The 25862-nt window shown below is 47.0% G+C and overlaps 1 protein-coding gene across 2 annotated transcripts in view; it reads right to left on the bottom strand.

Moving 5' to 3' along the window:
* The window catches only part of ADAMTS17 (ADAM metallopeptidase with thrombospondin type 1 motif 17), a 323327-nt gene that overhangs the window by 252751 nt on the left and 44714 nt on the right, over nucleotides 1-25862 (bottom strand). For both annotated transcript variants that reach the window (XM_032836008.1, XM_032836009.1), the window contains exon 4: nucleotides 8522-8694. In XM_032836008.1, the coding sequence (XP_032691899.1) occupies nucleotides 8522-8694 (173 nt within the window). The remainder of the gene's footprint in view (nucleotides 1-8521; nucleotides 8695-25862) is intronic.

The raw sequence follows: 25862 nt of genomic DNA, 5'->3' as shown, positions 1-25862 counted from the left end.
ACAAAGCCAAGTCCAGGGGACCATGCTGTGGCCTGCTGCCGGCAAAGACCCAGGCTCACAGTGGCTTCTCCCCCCCTGGGTACCAGTGCCGGTGAGCGGTTTGCTGGGGACCCAGAGCCCGGGGCAGGACTCCAGTTCCATGGAGAAGAGTCAGGCGCGGGGTTTTGTTAAAACAGGAATCAGTGCACGCCACTCTGGGCTTCGACCCCTGCAGAAGCTTCCGGTCACACATGGAGTTAATGCCCACCCACCCACCCTGGCATACTAGACCATGAGGTCAGCTGGTTGGCACAGCCCTCACCCACCAGAGACTGCCTCTTTTGGGGCCCCCCAGAGGCCAGACAGAGCGTGGCTGGCTGGCTCCTTAGTGCCTGCCCCCTTCTCACTGGAACATCACTTCTCACAGAGGTGACCTGACCACCTCAATCGCCCATGTGCTGGCACCTGGATCTCTATAGAGCAGTTTGTAAAATCCACACGTTTTACTGATCTGTGTGTTGCGCACTGTCTTTTGGTCCCACTGCATGTGCTCCATGGGAATGGGACCTGTTACAGTCCCGATTCTATCCCCAGACCCTAGAAGAGTCCTTAGTGCACATGAGGTACCCGGTAAATACAGCTGAATAGAATTAGGGAGTGAGCCTCTTTTTAGCTTATTTTTAATTACAGTAAATACATACAACATAAAATTTAGCATCTTAACCACTTTTAAGTATACAGTTCAGTAGTGTTAAATGCATTTATTTTATTGTATGACGGTCACCACCATCCATTCACGGAACTCATTCATCTTGCAAAACTGAAACTCTGCACCCATTAAGTGCTACTCCCTATTTCCTCTCCCCAAGCCCCTGGCAGCCCCCATTCTACTTTCTGTCTCTATGAATGTGACTACTCCGGGGACCTCATCTAAGTGGAATCATACAGTGTTTATCCTTTTGTGAGCGGTTTATTTCGCTTAGCAGAATATCCTCAAGGTTCATCCACATTGTAGCCTGGGTCTGAATCCCATCCTTTCCTAAGGCTGATGAACGTTCCATGGTAGAGATAAACTACACTTTGTTTATCCATTGACCCGTCCATGGACACTCGGGTTGCTTTCTCCTCTTGGCCGTTATGAACAATTCCACTATGAACACAAGTGTACAAATATCTGTTTATGACCCTAACTTCCCCCTTTTGGGGTATATACTCAGAAGCAGAACTGCTGGATGACATGATAGCTTTAAGTTTACTTTTTTTGAAGACCACTGGTCTGTTTTCATAGGGGCTGCACCATTTTACAGTCCTACCAACACATCACAAGGGTTTCATTTCTCCACATCCACTCAACTTGCTATTACATGTACTTTTAAATAATAGCACCCTAATCAAAAATGGTTGAAAGGCAGTGGGAGACACAGGCTTCCAGTTACGGGAATGAACAAGCCCCAGGGATGAAGGTGCAGCATAGGGAAAACAGTCATTCGTATTGTAATAGCATTGTACGGTGACAGCGTGACTCATGGAGCTGTCAAATCATTATGTTGTACACTTGAAACTCATATCATATTGTGTGTTGACTCTAAAATAAATAAATTAAATTTAAATAAATGAACAAGTAAATAAAATCCTAATGGTAATGAAGTGGTATCTCATTGTGGTGTTAACTTGCATGTCCCTAATCATGGCGGACACTGAACAACTTTTCTAGTGTTTACTGGCCACTTCCAGATCTTCTTTGGAGAAATGCCTATACAAGTCCTTTTGCCAATTTTTAAACCAGTTTTTTTTTTTTTAATTATTGCTGTGTTTTAGGAGTTCTCTATATTCTGGATATTATCAAATATGTATTTGCAAGTGTTTTTCTCTCATTCTGTGAGCTGCCTTTTGACTCCAAAGATAGTGTCCTTTGATGTAGAAAACCCTTCAAATTTGATGAAGTCTGATTTGCCTATTTCTTCCTTCATTGCCTGTGCCATTGGTGTCATAGTCAAGAAGTCACTGCCAAATCCAATGTCATGAAGTTTTTCCCCTGTGTTTTCTTCTAGGGTTTTTATAGTTTTAGCTCTGATATGTTGAGGTCTTTAAGCCATTTCAAGTTAATTGTTGTATATTGCATTTGGTAAAGGTCCAACATCATTCTTCTTCATGTGAATATCCAATTTTCTCAGCACTATTTGTTGAAAAGATGAACACTTCCCCCATCAAATGGTCTTGGCACCCTTGCTGAAAATCATTTGACCCTATAACTCAGGGTTTATTTCTAGGCTCTCTCTATATTTGTCTTTATGCCAGCGCAACAGTGTTTTGATTACTTGAGCTTTTTGTAGTAAATTTTGAAATCAGGAAGAGTGGAGTCTTCTAATTCGGTTCTTCCTCAAGATTATTTTGGATATTCAAGGTCCCTTGAGATTGCATGAGCATTTTAGGATGAATTTCTCCATTTCTGCAAAAACAATTATTGTTGGGCCTTTACTGCACTGTACCTGCAGATTGCTCTGGGTGGTACTGACATCTTAATAAGAAATCTTCCAACCCATGAAGATGGATGTCTTTCCATTTTCTTAAATTTCTTTCACTAATGTTTGGTAGTTTTTAGTGTATAAGTCTTTCATCTCTTTTATTAAGTTAATTACTAAGTATTTGTTCTCAATGCTACTGTAAGTGAAATGGTTTTCTTAATTGCCTTTTTGGATTGTTCATTGTTAGGTACAGAATTTCAACTGATCTGTGTGTAGTGGTTTTGTATACTGTAAGTTCTAAAATTTGAAAGGAGGAAGTTTTAGGATTTTCTACATATAGGATGTCATCTGTAAATAGAGAAAATTTTATTTCTTCCTTTCCTATTTGAATGCCTTTTCTTTCTTTTTCTTGTGCAATTGCTTTGGCTAGGACGACCAATATTATGTTGAATAGAAGTGGTGAAAACAAGCATCCTTGCTTTGTTCTTCATCTTAGAGGAAAAACTAACAGACTTTCACCCTTGAGTACGAGGTTCACTATCGATTTTGCATAGACAGCTTACATAATGTTGAGGTAGTTACCTTCTGGTCCTAGTTTGTTTGGGCATTTAATGGGAAGGTGCTGAATCTTACAAATTCTTCTTCTAAACCAGTTGAAATGATCATGTGTTTCCTCTCTTTGTTGTGTTAATGTGGTGTATTACATTGATTGATTGTTGTATGTTGAACCATCCCTGCATTCTGGGCATATCTCCCTCTTTGCCATGGTATATAATTCTTTTAATATATTGTTGGATTTGGTTTGCTAGTGTTATGTCAAGGATTTTTACATGGATATTCACAAAGTAACTGTTCTTTTTATTCATAAAGAACTATAGTTTTCTTTTCTTGTAGTGTCTTCATCAGATTTTGTAAGTCAGATTTCTAAATCTACTTATTCATTCTCCTCACTAATTCTAAGTCTTTCAATTTTCTATTTCTTCATGATAGTCTTAAGTTTTGTGATTCTAGGAATCCAACGAGGTCACCAAGGTTATCCAATCTGTTGGTGGACAATCGTTTCTAGTACTTTCTTATAATGTCTTTTACTTCCATAGAATTGGTAGTCATGTGCCCACTTTTGGTTTTAACTTCAGTTCGTCCCGCTAGCCACAGGTTTGTTGATTTTGTTAATTCTTTTGAAGAATCAGCTCTTGGCTTTGTTGAGTTTCTCTATTGATTTTCTGGTTTTTTATTTATCTTTGTTTCATCTTTTACTGTTTTCTCCTCCTGCTAGCTTTGAGTTTAATTTGTTCTTCTCCTCTTAGTTCCCTAAGTTTTAGAGTAAGGTTGTTGATCTGAAATCTTTTTTTTTTTTTCTAATGTGAGCATTTACAACTCTACATTTCCCACTGAGTACTACTTTTGCGGTGTTCCATAAGCTTTGATGTGTTTTCGTTATTATGCATCTGTATGCATTTTCTCTTTTCCCCTGTTACTTCTCCCTTGACACATGCATTTAGAGCATGCTGTTTAATTTCCCCATATTTGTCAATTTTCTATTTATCCTTCCATTATTCATTTCTTACTTAACCCCACTGTGGTCAGGAGAAGATACTTAGTATGATGTTGAGACTTAATCTGTACCCTAAGATACAGTATATCCTGGAGAATGTCCCATGCATGCTTGTAAGTAAGGACTACTCCGCCATTGTTTCTGAGGGTTCTGTATATCTGCTAGATCGAGTTGGTTTATTATGTTTGTCCAAGTCCTCTATTCCCTTACTTATTTTCTGTCTAGTTTTCCTAACCACTACTGACAGTGGAGGGGGGTAAGTCTCTGTTACTACACAACTGTGTATTTCTCCCTTCACTTCTACCAAGTTTTACTTCACATAGTTTGATGGTCTATTATTAGATGTAAAAAGACTTGACAATTGTTACATTTTCTTGCTGTATTAAAACTTTTTTTAGAGATTTTATTTATTTATTTATTTGACAGAGAGAGAGAGATCATAAGTAGGCAGAGAGGCAGGCAGAGAGAGAGGGGGAAGCAAGCTCCCTGCTGAGCAGAGAGTCTGATGTGGGGCTCGATCCCAGGACCCCGAGATCATTACCCGAGCCTAAGGCAGAGGCTCAACCCACTAAGCCACCCAGGTACCCCTAAAACTTTTTAAATATATGGTATATTTCTTTTTTTGATTAAAGTCTATTTTGTGTGATATTACTATAGCCACTTCTGCTTTCTTATGGTTACTATTTGCACGGGGTATCTTTTTCCATCCCTTTGTTTTCAATTTATTTGTATCTTTGGATCTAAAGTGAGTCTCCTGTAGACAGCATATAATTGGGTATTTTAATCCATCCTGATCTTTAAAATTTTTATTTATTTATTTGACAGGGGGGTGGGGTAGGGAAAGAATGAGTGGGGGAGCAGCAGGCAAAGGGAAAGGGAAAGGGAGAAGCAGGCTCCCTGCTCAGCAGATAGCCTGACATGGGGCCCGATCCCAGGACTCTCAGATCATGACCTGAGATGAAGGCAGATGCTTAACTGCCTTCCACCCAGGTGCCCCCATCCTACTGATCTTTTGATTGAAGAATTCAATCCATTTACATTTAAGAAAATTGCTGATAAGGAGGGACTTACTTCTGTATTTTACTATTTGTTTTCAATAAGCTTTATAACCTTTTTTTGTTCCTCATTTGCTGCATACTGATTTTTTGTGTTTGGTTGAGTTTTTTATACTGAAACTTAATTCCTTTCTCATTTTTTTTTTCTTTTACTATATTTCTTTAGAGAGAGAGACAGGAGGGAGGTGCAGAAAGACAGGGAGAAAGAAAATGTCTGGCAGGTTCCTCAATGCCCAGCTCAGAGCCCAATGCAGGGCTCAGTCTCACAACTCTTGAGATCATGACCTGAGCCAAAATCAAGAACTGGACATTTAGCCGACTAAGGCACCCAGGTGCCCCTCCTTTCTCATTTCCTTTTGTGTATATTCTGTAGCTGTTTTCTTTGTGGTTACCATGGGGACTACACTTAACATTCTAAAATTATAATACTCTAATTTGAATTTATAGCAGCTTAAATTCAGTAGCATAAAAAAATCTCCACAGCAAGACGGCTCTTAAAAAGCAAATAAATACGGCATTATAACTTGAGATAAGGACCAAGTGCAAAAGCAGACTGCTAAAAAAACAGGCTGGCCTTTTCAGAGAGGTCAGTAAGGAGAGCCCCTCTGACGGGACACTGACCCACAGCCCTCAAAGACAGAGAAGCTAGCTTGATAAGGAGCGGGGAGAAGAGCATTTCTGAAAAAGAAAGACCACGAGTCACAGAAGAGCTTGAAGGCCCGAGAAAGAGGCCCCCATGGCAGGAATTCAGTACTGACATGGAGGAGGGAATCGAATCTAGGAGAAGCAGGTGGGCCCAGTTCCACAGCTAGACAGGGCCGTGCAAAACAGAGCCATGCAAAAATTCCCCGTTAAGTGCATGGGAAGCCACAAAAGGGCTTAGGGCTGCTTAGTAACAAAGTCCTAATTCTGTCGGTTGAAGCTCTTGCTGGCCATTCTGTGGCAAGGAATCAAGAGGGGAGAAAGTGAATGTGAAGAGCCCAGGAAAGCAGCTCCAGCAGTCACCAGGGTCTGAAATAATGATGGGCAGTCCAGGGCAGAGACGTAGAGACACAACAGGCCCCAGATGGGCCCGTGACCTTGAACAGGTGAGACAGGAGTCCCTCAGCCCTGGCTCTGAGTGCCTGCCCTGCCCTGTACTCGCTCACTGGCTGCACACCCTGATGATGGCACTCCTGGCAAGATTCCATTTCCTTCTCTGTAAGACGGAAGTATAATGAAATCCACCAGGTCTGAGGAGGGGAAGAAGGAGAAATAACCCAGCTACTCATCGCAGACGTCCACTCCTTTCCTTCCTCTCAGACACATGCCGCTGGTTGGTGCTGATCTAATTCACACACACACACACACACACACACACACACCCAGGAGAGGCTATGAAAATTGTAAGCAAACACGTGATACCCAATTTGCCCAGCTTTGAAAGTGTACCAAAGCCCAACGAGTGCCCAGGCTTGCCTTGGGGATAGGAGTCTGTCTAGATTTGGCCTCAAGGGTCCGAGCGGCAAGCGTGGGCGGGCAGGTCTCTACCCAGAGAGGCCCACATGAGAAAGTCAGGAGGGCGTGGGAGCCTGGATGTCGGCTCCCAATGACACTCCTTCCACAGCCTGCAGAGAGTATGTTGCAGGGAAGGCAGCAACTGTGCCCGCAGATTCCTTTCCAAATCCACCGAGGCTAGAGAAACAGAGCCAGTTCAGTCCTGCGGGCCCACAGTCAACCCCCTGATGGGAGAGAGCCTGGCTGGCTGGCTTCACCTTCCCGCTCACTGCACCTGGACACCTAATGACAGGGCTCCTGAGCCCGACCACAATCCCTTCCCATCCTCCTGGCTTAAAGAAGATCTCACTTCCTAACAGAAATCCCTTGGCTACAACAGCCACGGGAAGAACAGAATTCTCGGGATTTTCAAAACTTGGGTTTGAGGGCCTGGAGGATGGGAATGGTGGAAGGTGGTCTTGTTCGAAAGAAGGTACCACGTCTGCACACAGCTTGTCTTTAAACTTGCTGGATGGCAACCCCACCACGAGAGCGACAGAAACCAGCTCCCCGTGCTAAGAGTCTGTGTAAGTGCGGTCATCAGACTCAGCTCTTGTTTGCTTTCCGGCCTCATCGGACTGGCCAAGAAACCCAGAGGTGACCGGAGGTGACCGGAGAGGTCCGTTTTTGCGCACACACACCGGAGGCCCTTCGCCACAGTGGCCCCGCTCTCACTGGGTAGGCCTCATCAGGGAACATCTAAATCCCCATTTAATGGGGTTGGCCCCATATTTGCCCTCGGCAACAGGATCTGGAGCCTCCAACCTCTTTGTCCAAGCAGCGGAAAGGGCGTGGAGCCTGCTGAGTCAAAGCCAAGCCTGGGGACTGCTCGGTCCCTGTGCTTCAGTGTTACAGCCATGGGCAGCTTGAGGGCAACATCGCCACGGACCCCCCTCCGCCCACTGGTGGTACTATAGCTACCCCCATCCTGACCACAGAATTGTGGAAACAAATATCAAAGAGGAATTCTGCCTCATCACTACTTGAGCTGCCGTAATGAGTGGTTCCTCCTGGCACTGGTACTCTGGACAATTAAAAAACAGAGAAATGAAATGAGCTACAGATGAAAGAGGCTGGTGTGGAGCCAGCCCCAGCAGCTCCCCTCCTGGGTGTCCTCTGGGAAGCCCAGCAACCTGCCATTCACCAGCCACCAGGAGGACTCGGGGTTGCGCAGATGAAGAACATGTACTTCTCAGAGACCAGGGCCAGCACTTCTTCCTCCCCACGTGGTGGCCTCCTCTACCCTCACACCTGCCCCTCAGCTCAGCCCCTCTCCCCACCCCATGCTCTCCATTTCCAATGCCCCTTCTCACCTTTTCCCACTCCAGTCCCCGCTGAGCACAGCTGCGGGGGTGGTTCCTGCCTCCCTCACCCCTTTCAGCAGCCCCACTCCTCAGGACGACCTCCCCACCTGCCCCTGTCCAGTGTCCACCCGTACCCCTCAGGCTCCCCCATTCCTTCCTGCAGCCGGGTCACCCCGCCTGCCTTCCCACAACCGTCAATGTGACGGTTTCCTGCTATCCCCATTCATCAAATCCGAGGTAGACGCAGGCTTCATGGCTCCGTCCCTGTACCCACAACCAGACAACCTCTCCCCGCTCCAACTTTCCTCCAGCCCTCATGGCCCATGGCAAGAGCTGATCACACTCAAGTGTGATCCTGATTCCTTCTACTAGACCGCTGACTCCTTAGAAGAGGGACCGACTCTTTCAACTTTGACCCCCCGCCGGGAGGGGGTCCAGCACTGAGGAGAGGTCTTGGCAAACCACTGGTAAGAACGGCAGGCGGAGGTCAACCACGGCACAGACCCTAGCACTGAAGGTATGTCGGAGGGCAGGCCCTCCTCGGGGGATGGTGCTGTGTCTCCATCCCCCAGCCTGGGGAAAAGTCAAGGACACAGCCCTCATCCCGGACGGCGATGGGAGACTCACCATGTTCATGACGGTGAGAATGAACCTCTGGGCGGCCTCTGCCCCGTGGTACTGCACCATGTCGGCATCGGCCACCACCAGGGTCTCCACCGTGTGCTCGCTGGTTAGCTGGATGGCGTTCCTCCGCTCCCGCCAGTCCTGGGATGGCCTGTCCCTCCTTGGTTTCTTCTTTTCTAGAAAAGGACAGAGACATCCATGCAGTCCTTGGCATTTTGATTTCCAAAACCAGACAGTGAATCGGCCTTCTGCTGAGCCTCCCACAGAGAACGGTCAGTCTCCACTGGCCAAGAGCTGGACCTCCACCATCACAGGGCAGTGCGGGGGGGGGGGGCACACCTGCACTCACGTCCCCAAAGGGGGAGCTGAAGGGCAGAAGGGGGCTCACACCTGTCCACATCACAGCCAAGGAGGCCCACGGGACTGAGTATCAGGGAAGAGGAAACCTGTCCCATCAGAGGAGAGCGGACAGCAGCGAGAAGTCGGCGGAGGGGAAGGAAGCCCAGACCCGGTGGGGAAGTGATGAGAAGGCACCTCAGGTTAATGGCAGAGAACCAGCGAGCTTTCTGAAAGGGCTAAACCTACTTCTGACAGCTGCAACCCAGGGAGGGGGCACTCTGGCCACTGACAGTCACAAATCAGGAGCCATAAACGTTAATAATCACAAAGCATTATTTCAAAGAAGAACAAAACATCATCAGGAAAGAAAATCTCATGACATGCACATTCAGGCCAAGACGGGTTCTTTCCTGAGCCCGGGGAAGGGTCATTGCTGACTCTCTGGATAAACTCATTCCCTGTCAGATCTGACAGGGGTACGCACTCACTGTTATCGATTAGAGCCCAAATCAGAGTGGGCAACTACAAGCTGCTAGGCGAGGGCGACCCCCGCTTTGTTGGCAAAAACCCCAGTGCTAAAGGCTGATTCGAATAGCACGCATTTTCAGGAACCCAATGCATGTAAACAGAAAGGCACTTCTTAAATGTGGTAACAATTATTTCCATTTTGAGCCCTAGACCCTAGAGAAATGACTGACGTCATCTCTGCTACAATTTCCACGCGGTGAACCCAGTCTTCACATGCACAAACCGGCTTCAGAGAGTGACCTGATTCTTCCAGAGCCCAGAAAGCACACCGTGAAGCAGGTATGGGTCATCATGAACAAACAAGAGTACTCTGTGCCATATAACTTACACCTGTGAAAACCGATGAGCACTGGAAGTGTCCAAACATGGAAAAGCCAGCCACGGTGAAATGGTCTACAGCCAGGAAAGGCACGTTTGTGATGATACAGTTAAATCGCGATTTTGCAAAGATTTAGCCTACAGGTATCTTTGCCACACGCCCCCCCCCCAAAAATAAGTAAGTAGCCAGACAACCAACCAACATAGGTAGGACACACCTAAACCATGAATGGTAGGGGATATGTGATCCTCATTTTCCTTCTTTTCTCTGTATTTTCCAAGTGTATATGATGAACCAAAATTACTTTATTTGTTAAAATAATGATGTTAAGTTTGAGAAAAACACAGATGTCCCTTTCACATTCTCCACAATAATCCAGAAGGCATGAGGGAGCAAGGTACGTTATCTGATGAGCTAGAGAAAAGCAAGAGGAAAGGCATGAGTGTGCTGGTGGTGTCTCTCCTCGCCCAGAGCCAGGTCCACCTCCCAACAAGTCTTCTGGGCCTCAGCGGTGGAATGAGGGAAGAGTCCATGCTAAGACAAAAGGCAAGGTCTCCGATGGCCCTGCCTTACATGTGAGCAGAATGGAAGAGGCCTCTTGTCTCTCTAAAGAAGGTCCCTTTACACAACTAAACCCACATTCAGCAATCCGCTCATCTCGGAGCCCAAGGAGGCAGGCACACAGGTGATCTCTACATTCTGGGCTTAGGATGCTCACCTGTCTGGATCAGGCCAACCCGTCCCACTTGGGTTTTCTAACAAACCACCTTGCTCCCATTTCAACAGACCGAGGTGAAAGGTTACCAGGTAAGGGCTCTGTCGTCATGAGCACAGCCACGTGAGCACAGCCACATTCTCCCAGCCACGGGGTGCTACAGCTCCAGCTCCTGGGACGGAGCCCTACGTTGGGCTCCCTGCTCGGAAGGGAGGTCTGCTTCTCCCTCTGCCTCTGCCCCTCCCCCTGCTCACATTCCCTCACTTGCTCTCTCTCATAAATGAATAAAACCTTTAAAAAAATGCACTGTGCATCACTCTTTAAGTACAAAGTAGGACTACTGAGACCTGGACCACAGGGAGCTAATAAGCAGGATGTCCTACAGGATGAAATGCTATGGGCTGACACGTGCCCAGAATACTAAGTAACAGGTAAAACACAATGGTCAGGAGCTCTGGGTTTTGTTTTATTTTGTCATTTTTTTGTTCTGTGATTTTTAAAGGATTTTCACTATAACTATCCTGTGTGTTCCCTTCATGGCCCCCAGCCCCTGGCCTAGCATTTAGTGTGCCATAAGCCATAAATATTCACTAGACAAATGCACCCATGGACGGATGGATGGATGGACAAACGGATGGATGGATAGACAGATGGTGAGTGAGTCAGTGAATGCGTGAGTGGAGTCCCTGTTTCCCACATCACAAAGCTGAAGTCAAGCACTAAGCAGTGGTGACTTTGGTCCTTGAACCCAAAGCTACCCCCCAGCTCCGTTCTGACTCTCCCCACCTGCTCTGCCCGAGTGTACTGACAGACTCCTCGCTGCTCTCTGAACGGCAAACCTAACAGGAGGAGGGCTGAAGAAAACTCGGTAGGAAAGGGTTCTGGGTTGAGCATCATGAAATCGATGCCCCTGCTTCTGCTGCTGCAGGACCTACCCAGGAAGAGGGGGCACAGTTCTGAGCAATCCTCACTGACCGTGCTCCTTCTGCTCAGAGGGTCTCTGGCTTGTTCCCGGCCCTCCAGCAGCTACCCTGTAATTATCCCTCCCAGCTGCCCAGGGCCCGCCATCAGGCTGCCTGTGCTCCCCTCGCTGAGCGTTGCTACTTGGGGCTGTCAGGCCAGACCCGCACTGGGCCGGCCGGTGATGCGCACCTCAGCGCCCTGTCCTGTGAACTCAAGGGATGAGGCGGGAAGCCTTGATTCAAATACCTGCGGCCCAATGGGTTTCAGGAATTCAGAACTTTTCAGATTTTGCAAGGCAATCCGGTGGGCATGCCACATAATGAATACCACTTTCAAATGAGGTCTGGGGCACCAAGCTATTATCGAAAGGCTCTACTATTTCTGCAGCGAAATGAATAAATGAGGGGTCAAGAAAGATGCTTGTTAGCCTCACTTCAGGGCAGGTCAGACCTTCCACAAAATGAGTGTCAAAAGTCCTAGATTTGGTGGGACACCTGGATGGTTCAGTGGGTTAAGTGTATGCCTTCGGCTCAGGTCATGATTCCAAGGTCCTGGGATTGAGTCCCACATTGGGCTCCCTGCTCAATGGGGAGCCTGCTTCTCCCTCTGCTCTTCATCTCATTTGTTTTTCCTCTCCCTCTCTTTCTTAAATAAATTTGAAAAATCTTAAAAAAAAAAGGGGGGGGCGCCTGGGTGGCTCAGTGGGTTAAAGCCTCTCCCTTCGGCTCAGGTCATGATCTCAGAGTCCTGGGATCGAGCCCCACATCAGGCTCTCTGCTCAGCAGGAAGCCTGCTTCCTCCTCTCTCTCTGCCTGCCTCTCTGCCTACTTGTAATCTCTGTCAAATAAATAAATAAAATCTTAAAAAATTTTTTTTAAATCTTAAAAAAAAAAGAATTCTATGTATTTATGTAAGCTACCCTAAGTCTTCTTTAGAATAAGAGGAGAAGAGAAAAACACAAAAAACTAAGGGCATTCTAAATGTAATGTTTTTAGAATATTCACACTATTACTGAATCTAAGAATTTGGGGACTACTAAAAATGCTCAGCAAACACATAAACTGTCATTTTAGTTATGAGTTTTGCTCATGGCAAAGTAAAAAAGAAATCCCAAAATTGCAGTTGTGAATTATCAAGCTCTGTATGACACACATTTCTTTAGTTTAAAAATAAAGAGTCTTTAGACATATACCAGAGAAATAACACACGGATCACATAATATTTGGTGTGAGAGTTCAAGAGCCAGAAGAATTACTCTGTGATTCTACCCATGTCATTTCCAGGGAAGACCTCAGGTCACCTTCATACAAAGAGAGAGGAAAAACAAGCCTGTGCCAGCTGCAAAGGCAAGTTAGAAAACAAATAGAGGACACGGGGGCAGCTGCCCAAGGGCACTGGGCCCTTCGAGACCAAGGACAGAGGGCGCTTCAGGCCACGAAGTCCAAGACTGTGCCAATGCTAGGAATTAGTTCCTGAGTGTCCAACATACTTACAGAGTTAAAGGAAAGATTCAGACTTAAACTTGTCGTCATTCAAGCCAGTAACATAAGCTTTCCCCACACACAGCACTGAAGGTCCAGGGGCACAGGAGACCGGGAAGAGTCTAGATCCAGATGTTCACCTAGCCGCCCTGACTACAGCTTTTCCCCAGCTCTCCTAAGGACAGGGTAAAGGCAATCCTATCAAAAACCCTTGGTGCCAGGGGTGCTTGGGTGGCTCAGTAGGTTAAGCCTCTGCCTTCGGCTCAGGTCATGATCCCAGGGTCCTGGGATTGAGCCCTGCATCGGGTTCTCTGCTCAGCATGGAGCCTGCTTCCCCCTCTCTCTCTGCCTGCCTTTCTGCCTACTTGTGATCTCTCTCTCTCTTTCAAATAAATAAATGAAATCTTAAAAAAAAAAAATCCTTGCTGCCATCGTGCTACATGGCAAAGAATTTACCTGTGGTCAGAGGAAGGACACCTGCCCCTCCTTCTCACCTGGAGACACACAGATTCTGTGATCTGTGCCCAATCCCCTGACACTCTTATAAACCCTGTGGCGAGGAACGCCTTCCCGTGCGTGCCAGTAGAGGGGTGTGCACTGGCAGGATGGTGAGGGAAGCGAGGGGAGGGAGGTCTGCACCCTGAGGGCCACAGCACTGATGACAAGATTCAAAACAGGGCTGCAGTCTGGGGCAGAGCCGAGGGAGAGCTCAGTTGCACCAGGAGCCAGGGTAGGCTCTACAAGCCTTCTGTGACTGCCTTCAAAACCAGAACCATCACACCTGCCACCCAGGTTTGCAGTGATTAAGTGAGATGCTTACTACACTCCCTGGAACGTTACGATTCTTCTATAAATGAAGGGCACGTTGGTCATGATGAGGATTTTGATGGTGGCGGCAGTGACCTATTGGTTAAGGACATGGCTTTCAAGACCAAACAGCTGGATTCAAATCCTCCCCTACTGTTTTCTCTGACCTGGGATAACTCTTGGCCTCTGTTTGTCTCAAAGACCTCATCAGTGAAACAGAATCGCGGCTCCCCCCACACCACGCTGCTGCAGGGATCCAAGCCCTCAGCAGGGTACTTGGCTCGCAGTATGTGCTCAGTAAACCGTGGCTTGACATCTGTCGTCCTTCGTGGAGACGGGAGCACGAGAAGCGCCTGTGGAGTCTGCAGGCAGGGTGTCCCTGTTAGCCGTGTGATCCAAGCAGGTCCCCTAAGTCTCCCTGTGGGCCCAGGCTCACATCCCAGGAACATAACTGCCCGCAGAGACACCTTCAGAAACAGTGAAAAAGGTCTCCCAACCACCCCATAATTTGCTGCAGAGGATTTGGGTTTTTAAGGTAAGAGGCCCCCAGGGGAATCCCTTCTGGTTACTAAGTTCATTTTCACACCTTCTTTCTATGGACACAAACAGGCCCTGGGCTGTCCAATGACACCCTCTGGAGAATCACTTCTAGAGAGCAGTTGTTTCATCTGAAGGCTTTCTGGATGAAAATGCACCAGCCACGTATGAGCGCTAAGGAACATGGTCTCCGCAGAAGGTAGTTGTGTGCTCCCCTTGCCTGCACTTTAAGTCCCAATCCCAGCCTCCAGGAGCCAGGCTTATCACCCCTCATGAGGGACTGATGCGCGCGGATCAGTGTGTCCACAGCGAAGGGCATCTGGGGCCTCTGGGTGGAGCCACCTCCCCCCAAGGTGACCTCCTCTGGGGTGGGACAGGGACAGCTCTAGATATCCGAGCTCTGTGGGAAATGCATCACTTGCATGATTCTTTGAGGGGTGACAGGTGAGTTTCCTAGCTCTGAGCTGCAAATCTGCTCCTGCAAACTAGGTCAAAGGCAGAATCAATAAAACGGCCACTCCCCATCAATCTCCCCTGAAATCAGATCCAGCTGGCACAGATGGAGCCCCGCATGGGGACACGAGGACAGAGGGTGAGAAAGACTTCAAGGTCCCTCACGATTTTCCTTGGAGCATAAGAGACTGAAGGTGACTCACCCCCCAAATAGACAGACTGAAATTAGAGAAATAACGAGAGAAAAGAGAATGCAACTATATGGACAGAGAAGGTCACCATAGCAGCTCTGGTGACCGAGATCCCCGTGGATTGTTACCCAAATGCAAGGCGCCCAGGCACTTGGCTCTGTGCCCACACTGTGGGGGTCCCCTCCCTGCAGCCAGAGTCACAGACTGTCACCATGCAAACCTCCAGAGGAGCAAGCCAAAGCACTAAGAAATTTGTCAAATTATCTAGCTCTGGGCTGCCAACTCACTTGACTAGGATTCCAGGGATGATGGTCTAACCTGCCTGTTCTGCCTTAGAATTTGGTTCTGAGTTTCCTGAAATCAGAGAGTTTTCTTTTCTTTCTTTCTTTCTTTCTTTTTTTTTTTTTTAAGATAAACATGCTTCCTTGTCAGTTTTCTCAATCTCTGACCAGTGGGAGGACACCCTTCCTCAAGGAAAGGCAATATTTACCTCACACCGGCCTCTCCAATAAAAAATACCAGTAAGACTTTACATGGGGGCCTCTGGGTGATGCCCAAGGCAGCGTTTTCAACACATGTTTTATGGCAAATGTGATCATGAATTCTGTTTCCTTGTATCTGATAGGAACCTTCTCTCACACCGAAGGGCCTAAAATTAAACACTCAACAAAAGGAATTCCGGAAAAATTCCACTGTGTGCTCCAAGTCAGGAGCCTTGGATGGTTTCTCCATGCAGGGAGGGCCCGGCAGCCAACATGACATGGGGAGGGCACGAGCAGGGCAGCTGAACTAAGAAAGGAGAGTGAGGTCACAGATGGTGACAGGGCTTCTGGAATAAGAGGGGAGTTGTCTGGCAGGCAGGATCCACTCATTTGCCTCATGGCTCAAGCCCTAAGAGGGGCCTCCCAGCAACCCACCCCAGGCGCCGAGGTCTGTGGACCCCCAGCGTGGGCTGCCCAGGGTACCACGCAGGCCATGTGAATGGCTGCTTGTTTTTTTTCTTTTTTTCTTATCTGTGCCTGTCACCTCAAAAACAAATTTAAATCTGGCAAACAGAAGTGACGGTGGGACTAGCAGAATCTCTCGGCTTAGATCAAGCAACAGACAGGTACCTCGGGGTCCGCTGAGAGTGCCTGGGAGCCCATCCGTGGCCGGTCTTTGGTAGGAGATCCCATCAGCCAACCTCAAGGGGCTTGGAGCACTCCCCAAATCCCCTGTTCACCTCCTAATTCCGCAGCTGTTAACATTCCCTTTTCAGTCTAACAGGAGACTAGGCTTGTCTGCTGAACCTGACTATGAGCTCAGGGACCCAAACATCATCTGCCCAGACCCTGCCACAGTGCCTACCCAGCACAGCCCCAGACACAGGAAGAATTCAAGAATTATATTTCATTAAATGAATTTTTTTTAACTTTTTGAAACTCCTCATGAATGTCAAGATGAATTAGGGAAGTTCACATAAATTGTCCTAGAATTACATTCCCATGGGGTGCTTCCTCCCCCTAAGGGGGAGGTAGCAAAGCCTGTGTGAGAGGCCCACAGCTCTGCCACCCATCGGAGCTGGTGAGAATGTGCCCTTCTCCCACCACAGTGAAAGCATCGAGAAAGCAAGGCGATGATTATGCCTCTCCCTGAGGGCAGATGTGCAGAATAAGGAAGGGATATGGGCTCAGCCTCTAACACAGTCAGATCTAGAATGCCACACCCAGATTACAGGGCTAGTCTGAGTTCTCCCCCTAGCATTACCAGCTATTACCGTGGTCCACGGTTCGGGTCTAAAGACTCCTCCACACTTCGCCTGATTCCAGAGACAAACAGGGAACTCGGATGCCTTTCTGCGCTCTGCAGGGTCTGGCTGCTTATACTCTCCATCAACCAGCACCTCTCACCTAGACACACTCATCAACCAACTTGTTGCCTTTGAAATTTCTTGCTGGGCAAGGGATGTCTCTAAGGCCATCCTCAACCAGACAACCATAAATTAAAATGATATAGAAACATAGTTTCCGGAAGAGTGAGGGAGTAACCTGTCATTCCTGCTCGAAGTCCCAATGTAACCTCCCAATATTCCAGCAGGGCGGCGGGAGGGGGGGGGGTCGCGAATATTGTCATCCCAAATATGACAGAACATAATACATGACTGTATGTGAAATCAGCTGTTGAAACCTTGAAACATTCATAATGTCTCATATAGGCTAGAAGAATGAAAACCAAATGCTTTTCATGAAAGCCTGGCAAACATGGTGAGTCTCTCCTTGCGGGGACACCCAGTGCTGCTGGGAGTGGGCTTTCCACACACAGACAGTCCCCACCGCACTGACGTCACTGCCGCCACAGCACAAGAAACAGTGAGATGTATGGTTTCAAAGGTATGTCCAATAGCCCCACTGTCCTCAAATAAGCAGCCACGGGGTATAATGAAAACACCTTCAGGCTGGGAACTCTAGATATTCAGTGGGGCCTGACCTGGATGCCCTCAAAGGGGCCAGTTAACAGAAAGGTCTCTGTCTCCCAGGCACGGGGAATTTGTCTTTTGCCTCTCAGCTCCTCTTCCGCATGGGCCTCTGGGGCTGGGAGTCTGCAAACTACATTTCCCAGACTCCTTGCCATCTGGCAGCTCCGCCAACAGGGGCGCCAGAGGTATACCAAGAGACAGTGAAGGGGCTCCCCGTGTTTTTAGCTCAGGATGGCACTGTTCCAGCAGGACTACTGGACAACAGGGCTCCAGTCTCCAGGTCTTGGGACAATCCCAGCCTAGCCCCCCTACCCCCCTCAGCAGTACATCCATAGGGACACCAGCTTGGCTAAAGGTCTTGGCGGTCCGGTGCCCTCTCAGCCCCTTGCCCCAAGCTCTTTGGTCCCAGAAATGCACCTCTTCCCTTTTCTTAACCCAGTCCTCGGGTGACAGCTGTCTCCTGGGTCACCCTAGCTTCCCCCTCTGCTCATTCAGACTTGGTCACTGATACAGCAAATTCCACAAGAAATCCCCGTGTTGGAAAACACGGGGCACGGTTTCCATTTTCTTGGCCAGACACAAATGGGTAGAGCCTAAAATGAGAGGGTCGTTCCTTACACTACTTTCTAGATTTCACTCGAGCGTCAAGGATTCTTCCCCATTATGAAACCAAGGATTTATTTATTCGCCATGGGAGTCCTGGATGGGCTTTTCCCCTCTGCCATAAACAGGAATGCTGCCCTACACTGGGAGTCACCATTTAACAAAAACCAATCACTAGGGGGTTTCCAGGGAGGAAGCACGAACATCCACACACGCCATCAATCTCTCCAAGGACCTATCGCAGCCGCATCCCAGGACATGGGGACAGTGCCACACAGACTCTGAGTCAACGTGGGGGAAGTGCAGGAGGAGGAACCGTGAATAACCAGAGAGCCAGCAGTGGGCTTTCAGGTGTAATTTCAGCAGTTTGCACCCAAAGACATATCCACACCGTGCTTTGCAATAAAATCATCAGGTTCCCCCAAATTACTTTCTCATCCCTTTCTTTTCATCAACCAAAGCAAAAAGGGTCTGTTTCTAGAAAAGCGATCCTTTCCAGCTGGAAATGATGGTTCCACGTGTGCAGAAGAGCTCCCAGCCAGGTGAACTTTTCGGCAGCTGCAGAAATCCAACATCCTTGAAATAGAATGGCCTTCTCTCTCTCTCTCTCTCTCTTTTCAAATAGGAAAAAAATAACGTTTACTCTCCAAGTATGAATTCCTTAAATAACTTCCCCCAAGGCCAAGTCATTTCATAAAAGGCATTTTTTCATGTAAATTCCTTATAAAGAAAGGTGGAAATTAAGAGTTGTGTTTTGGGGGGGTGGGGGGGCTATAATATTTTATTTCTTCATGGGGAAGATCCCCCACGAAGAACTGACCAACCCTGGGATCCGAAATGAGTCCCTCCACCAGGCAGGAGGTGTGATCCACATCCCAGCCCTGGGACTCAGCAGGGCCAAGGGCAGGAAACATGCGCCAGCCCCGCTGGACCTTTCTGCCTGTGGTCAGAGTCATGTAGGTACCCAGCAGCCAAGCACCACTGCTTGTGGGTGAGGTCAAAAGGTATTTAGTCAGCCAATAAATGCTGATGGGGAACCTACGGGGTGCTAAGCACTGCCACCATGTATAGGTGACCCTCCTCTAGAAGGAACAGATGTTAACCAAATGCACAGATAAATATACGAAAATTTATAAATGTAACACATGCTTGTAAGAAAGAGTAGATCACACTGTGACAGAATAAAAAGGAAGGGGTTCCAATTTAGACTAGGTTCCATGGGGAAGTGACATGTGGGACAAAATCCAAAGGACAGGAGTTAAACGTGGGGGTGGGGAGAAAGAAGGTGGGAGCAGGCTAAGCAGTGGGAGTGGCATGAGCACAGGCCCTGGGGACAGAAGGAGTCATGGCATGTTCTAGAAACTGTGGGGTGCCGAGACAAAAAGAGAGTGTGACTGGCAAAGAGGCTTGAGCAGCAGCCAGGGGCAAGGATGCAGGGTCACGTGGCACATGTTTGGGGTTTTCTTCTTCACCCCAGGAGTCTTGGGAAGCCACTGAATGCATCACCCTGGCTGCTGTGGGGAGAAGAGATTCCAGGGGCCACCACGGAAGGTGGGGACTCCGGCTGAATGACCAGGACAGGAGCTCAGGTAAAAGGTCCCCACACCTAGACAAGGGAGGCAAAGTGCAGGTAAAAAAGAACCAATAAGGGGGCGGCTGGGTGGCTCAGTGGGTTGGGCCTCTGTCTTCTGCTCAGGTTATGATCTCGGGGTCCTGGGATTGAGCCCCGCATCAGGCTCTCTGCTCGGCAGGGAGCCTGCTTCCCCCTCTCTCTCTGCCTGCCTCTCTGCCTACTTGTCATCTCTCTCTCTCTGTCAAATAAATAAAGTCTTAAAAAAAAAAAAACAATCACATTCAGGAGGTTGACTTAGAAGGGGACTCAGACACTACTGGGGGTATTTGCGTAAGAAAGGCAAGCCACCAAAGATCATTCCTGCTTAGAATGGTTGTGCTAATCATGGAGTTAGGAACCACTGGTTTGGGTTTCAGGTGTTCTTGAATCACGTGAGTGCAGAGGTCAAGTTGGCTGCTCAATGTGCAGACTTGGAGCTTAATAGCAAGGTGAGAGCAGAGAGCGGCACTTAGGCATTAGTGGTCCCTGACCAGTCCCTCAGGGGCCTCGAAACTGTATGGCTGGCTGGAAGAGCGGGGGCCAACAACACAGCAGCAGGCAAAAGTGGGGGTTGGGGAGCACTTGAGGTGCAGGGAGAGCAGAGCATGGAGTCGCAGGAGCCAAGAACATAAAGTCTCAGCATCTGCGACACAGAAGAGGACCAGGTCAAGAGGAACTGGATATAACAAAAGGGTGTCTCTTAGTGAGAGCTCCACTGCGGGGAGGCAGGGGAAGGGGAACTGAAACCAGACCGGGACGGGTGAAGGAGAGGTGTGGAAATGGGGCAGATGTTGGAGAGGTCAGGGAGTAGAGGAACAGGGATACTGCCGGAATGTCCTAGAACAGAGGGACCATTTCCCTGAGAGGCAAACACTTGCATGTCCAAGGGGGAAACCCAGGCCCATGGAGGACTGCCATCCTCTCTCAATTTCTACCCCTCTTTCCCGCTCATTGGGCCCAAAAACCGAAGTCCACAGACTCTCAACCAGGAAGAACAAGGCTTCTAACAGGCCGACCTTACACCAACTGAGAAAAGACGACCCCCTGTTCAACAGGCACTAGCCCAGCCCCAGATCTGTAGCTGGGGCCCTGTGCTGGGTGCCCCCCCACACACAAGGGAGAGAGAAAAGTACGTAAAACTTCACAGTCCTGTGAACACCCAAAAATGAAAGAAGCATCCAGGAAACGGCACAGAATTCTCAGGGAAAGCGCGATCTGAATTGGAAGAAGGGGAGGAAAAGTATATTCACTGAATCAGGAAAGGACAGAGATGCACCTCTAGGAGAAAAGCAGCAGGGAAAAGAGAAAATGCTGGTTAGCACCATCTGGGAAGAGATGCTGGGTCTATTCCAAGCAGATGCCTTAGACTGGTCAACACAGGGTACCCTGAGGGTAAGGCAGAATCCTGCCATTTCTCATTTAAATCACATCCATCTGAAACCTTATCTCAACCACTATTAAATCGTCAATGTACCTTTAACAGGTATTGTATTCATCTGCCGGGGTTTTGCCCTTAACAAGTGCCACAGACTGGGGGGCACAAATAACAGACATTGATTTCATTACCCTTCTGGAAGCTGGGGGTCTAAGACAGAGGTGTCAGTGGGGTGGATTTCTCTTAAGGCTTCTCTCCTTGGCCTGCAGATGGCCGTCCTGTCCCTGTGTCTTTGCAGGTCTACTCCCCTCCCCACGCCCCCCCCCCCAACCCTGTACCCATCCATGTCCCATTTTCCTCTTGTTACAAGGACACCAATCATGTTGAATTAGGGCCCACACTAATGACCTCATTCCTACTTAATCACTTCTGTAAAGACCCTCTTTCCAAATACAGTCACCATACAGTCATATTCTGATGTGCTAGAGATTAGGACTCGACAATAGGCATGGCAGGGAGACAATTCAGCCCATGACAGATGGATATCCATCGTCTTCTCTGCCTTACGAAGTACGCACTGGGCACGTCCCCGTTGCATGAGTTGATGTGTGTATAACCGTATTCTAGGACAGCGGGGCAATTCCTGTACAGGCACAATTCTTACAGGGGTCCAGCAAGTTGCATTTGGCAAATTTTGAAAAACCGTTTTATGCAAGTGCTTGGCATAATCACATGCTTTAAGTCTTGCTGAAAGCACATACACAGCCTACTGGAATCTGACAGTTTTATCTTCTAAACTGATGGGAGAGGAAAAAAAAAAAAAAAGAAGAAGAAGAAGAAGAAGAACATTCCCCAAACACACAGCTTGGGGGAAGAAATTAATTAACATGCTCATGTTTCAACCAGAGCAAGACAGGGCAGACAAAAGCCTGAAAAGAAATCGATTTGTCTTCTGCACCTGGAGTCTCCGCCCCCCTCCCCTGGCCTGTCGGAATCCTGGGTATTGTTTCTTTTGACAGATGGTCTTTCATCTTTGACAAGGAAGTACAAGAAACTTTAGATAGCTCTGAAATTCCTCCACCTTTGCAAGGAGGGCAGGCCACTCTATGGAGTTGGAACTCATATGCAAAACTGAAATAAAGCTAAAGGCTCCATCCTTCTACCTGACCCCCAACACCCTGGTAGCACTCAGCATATCCTAGAGTGATCGGCGGGACACCTCCCTAAGCTTCTGGGCTTTGAGGGAGCAGGCTGCCCACCTCCTTCTCTCCACCCTGATGAGGGCCCCTGGAACAGAGCCTTCAGCTGCTGTTCTGGAATGTATACATGAACGAGAGAATGAATGAACAACGAGCAAAGGATCAGATCATGCTTTTGCCCTTTTTTTAGAGGCTTAGAAGAAAAAAAAAATATATCCTTGGCCTTTGTAGAGCTCTCGGATGTCAGAGCTTCTTCCAAATGTATTAAATTTCCACCTATTTCCAGAGTAGTTTGCAGTGGGACCTCATTCCCTCCTCTCCAGACCTCTTAAGTTTCACAGAAGCCCCAGATGTCTCCTGACACACGGAGAAAAGGGCTCAAAAACCCCGACGTGCCGGCCTGGAGGTGGGAAAACAAGTCCTGGTGCTCCTCTTGTGGCGAGAACCTGCCACCGGACTGTGCTGCTTCCCAAGCAAAGAGCCCCCTTCCGAATGTCCAGGACACTCCAGGGCGAAAGGACCCGCCCTCCCTACACGTTTGTCTGAGCCTGGCCATGCTTCTCAGGGCACCGGGGTGACTCTTCCTAATGAAGCTCTGAACCCCAATCTTCCAGGGACCCTAGTAGGTCTCCACAAGGTGGGCTGTCATTCCCTTGCACCCGGGTCAGCCACCCCTTGGACTTCCACATGTAAAGTAGCCTTGGGCTCCATGAGGGTGAGCAAACCAGCCAAGCAGGGGAAGAGGTGGAAACCTCTGTTAGGACAACTCAGAAATATGTGAGGAGAGCCTTCTGCTGTCGCCCTATGGCTTCCTCTAAAAGCCAAGGAGGCCCCCACATTATCACACCAGCCTTCAGGAAGTGCCGCGTCTCTTTCCCACATGCTGGTCTCTGAACATGTCTTAATGACAGTTAACTGATGATCACATGATTAACTGGTACAACGCAACTCATGTGTCACTTCTTCCATGAGGCTTTCCTTGGACCTCTAAGTCACGACAGCACCTATTTTCTTCAGACCACTTACCAAAGCTGGTAATTATTTAATCGTTCTGTGTTCAACATTAGTCTCTTCCCAGGGCACCTAAGTGACTCAGCTGGTTAGGCGTCTAACTCTTGGTCTCGGCTCAGGTCATGATCTCAGGGTCATGAGATTGAGCCCCCCACCATGTCAGACTCCATGCTAGGCATGGATGTGGGATTCTCTCTTTTCCTCTCCCTCTGCCCCTCCCCCACCCCCATATTTTATATATATGTGTGTGTGTGTGTATGCATATATATATACACATATGTATATATATATACATATATATATATACACATATGTATATATATACATATATATATATGTATATATATTCTCTTTCCGTAGACAGGAAGCTCAATGAGAATAGCAACTACATCACTTTATTCATCACCGATAACCTAATACTTAGCACACAGTAGCTGTTCAACAAATAGGGTTACAATAAGCAGCTGAAAAAGTAAATGAAAGAGTATTACACATTTGTACTACTATGGTAAATATTTTCACAATTTTATCACCTTTCACTTGTTTTTGATATTTAAATCTTTACCCATGATTTTAAACTAATTTCTTAGGTATTGTCTTTGTCCTTGAATAGAGGATTTTAATGCCTTGATATTTATTGTAAAAATTAATAAAGTTTGAACTATCATATTTTTAGTTCTTTTTCTCCCTATACTTTCCTATGTTAACTACATTTCATTAACTTTATCATCTCTAGTATTAAGGATGCAATTCTGGGATGCCTGGGTGGCTCAGTTGTTACTTATCTGCCTTGGACACAGGTCACGATCCCATGGTCTTGGGATCAAGCCCTGTGTCTGGCTCCCTGCTCAGCAGGAAGCCTGCTTCTCCTTCACCCACTCCCCCTGCCTGTGTTCCCTCTCTCACCATCTGTCAAATAAATAAATTAAATCTTAAAAAAAAAAAAAGGATGCATTTCTACTAGTAAGTTATCTTGAGGAACATTCTTTATATAGCTTTCTGATTGTCAATGTTAAGATAGAATTTTGGCTTTCCCTTTTGCACAAAAAATAATTTAGTCTCTTTTTCCTCTCATATTCCCTCAATTTCTCAGATTTGTAAATATTTCTTAAACTTGAAGTACAGATTATTATTAAAGTATTATACTTTATACTTTACAACTCTTAATTTTTACAACAACTTTGTTGAGAGATAATTCACATACTATAAAATTCACCCATTTTGAGCATGCAATTTAATGGTTTCACAATCATCACAATAATAGAATGTTTTCATTACCCAAAATGAAACTGCGTATCCTTTAGCAATCTCTCCCCATCTCCGCCTTCCCTAACCCCAGACCCAGGAAACCACTAATCTACTTTCTGTCTCCATAGATACGTCTATTCTAAACATTCCATATAGACAGTGTTTTCAAGGTTTGTCCATATTGTAGCAGGTTATCAGTACTTCATTTCTTTTTATTGCTAAACAAGATTCCATTGTATGAATGTGCCACATTTTATTTATCTGTTCATAAGTTGACAGACATTTGGGTTGTTTCCACTTTTTGGTTATTGTGAATAATGCTGCTATGAACGTTCATGTAGAAGTTTTTATGTGGACAAATGTCTTCATTTCTCTCGGTCAAATGTCTTTCATATTCCCGTCCTTTCCCCATTTTTAAATTGAATTTTCTTTATTATAATTGAGTTACAGAATATATTTCAAAGACAAAGCCCTTATCAGATGTAAGAATTGGAGAAAACTTCTATCATGAAAGTTGTCTTTTGCACTTTCTTGATGATATTCTTTGAAGCACAAAAATTTGGGGGGGCACCTGGGTGGCTCAGTCAGTGAGGCATCTGCCTTCAGCTCAGGTCACGATCCCGAAGTCTCAGGATTGAGCTCCATTGGGCTCCCTGCTTAGTGGGGAGTCTGCTCTCTCTGCCCTTGCCCCACTCATTCTCTCTCTCTCTCTCTCTCTCTCTCTCTCAGAATCTTTACAGAAACAATTACACACAAAAATTTTCATTTATGAAGAAGTCCAAGTTATCCATATTTTCTTCTGGTTGCCTGTTTTTTTGGTGGCATATCTCAGAAATCATTGGCTGACCCAAGGTGACAAAAATTTATACCTATATTATATTCTAAAAGTGTGAGAGTGTTCCACTCTCGTGTTTAGTTCTTTGATGTCCCCGTGATTTTTCAATTTTTTGCACTTCATGTGCAACTATATTTGCATCAGTTAGTTAAGCTTGACTCTCTCTGAAGCCAGTTCAACCATCAACATCAACTCTGTATCATGACTTCCCTATGTGCAGTCTCAATTTTACTTCAGCACAGAATCATCTGCAATTGTATCTTAAGGAAATTCTTCCTGGAAGAAGGACAAGCGGGGTGTACAGTTTCTAAACTCTTACCCTCAGTTGGCCTTACACTTGATCAACAACTTGTCTGAGTGTCACATTCTTTTTTTTAATTGACATATAATGTATTATTTGTTTCAGGGGTACAGGTCTGTGATTCATCAGGCTTACAGAGTTCACGCACTCACCATAGCACATACCCTCCCCAATGTCTATCACCCCAACACCCCATCTTTCCCATTCCCCCACCTCCAGCAACCCTCAGTTTGTTTCCTGAGATTAAGAGTCTCTTATGGTTTGTCTCCCTCTCTGATTTCATCTTGTTTCATTTTTCCCTCCCTTCCCCTATGATCCTTTGTCTTCTTTCTCAAATTCCTCATATCAGGGAGATCATATGATAATTGTCTT

This window comes from Lontra canadensis, unplaced genomic scaffold (assembly GCF_010015895.1).
Source record: "Lontra canadensis isolate GAN:19392208 unplaced genomic scaffold, GSC_riverotter_1.0 scaffold89, whole genome shotgun sequence".
Lineage (NCBI taxonomy): Eukaryota > Metazoa > Chordata > Mammalia > Carnivora > Mustelidae > Lontra > Lontra canadensis.
The sequence above is the reverse complement of the archived record's forward strand: the minus strand, read 5'-3'. Positions and strand labels throughout refer to the sequence as shown.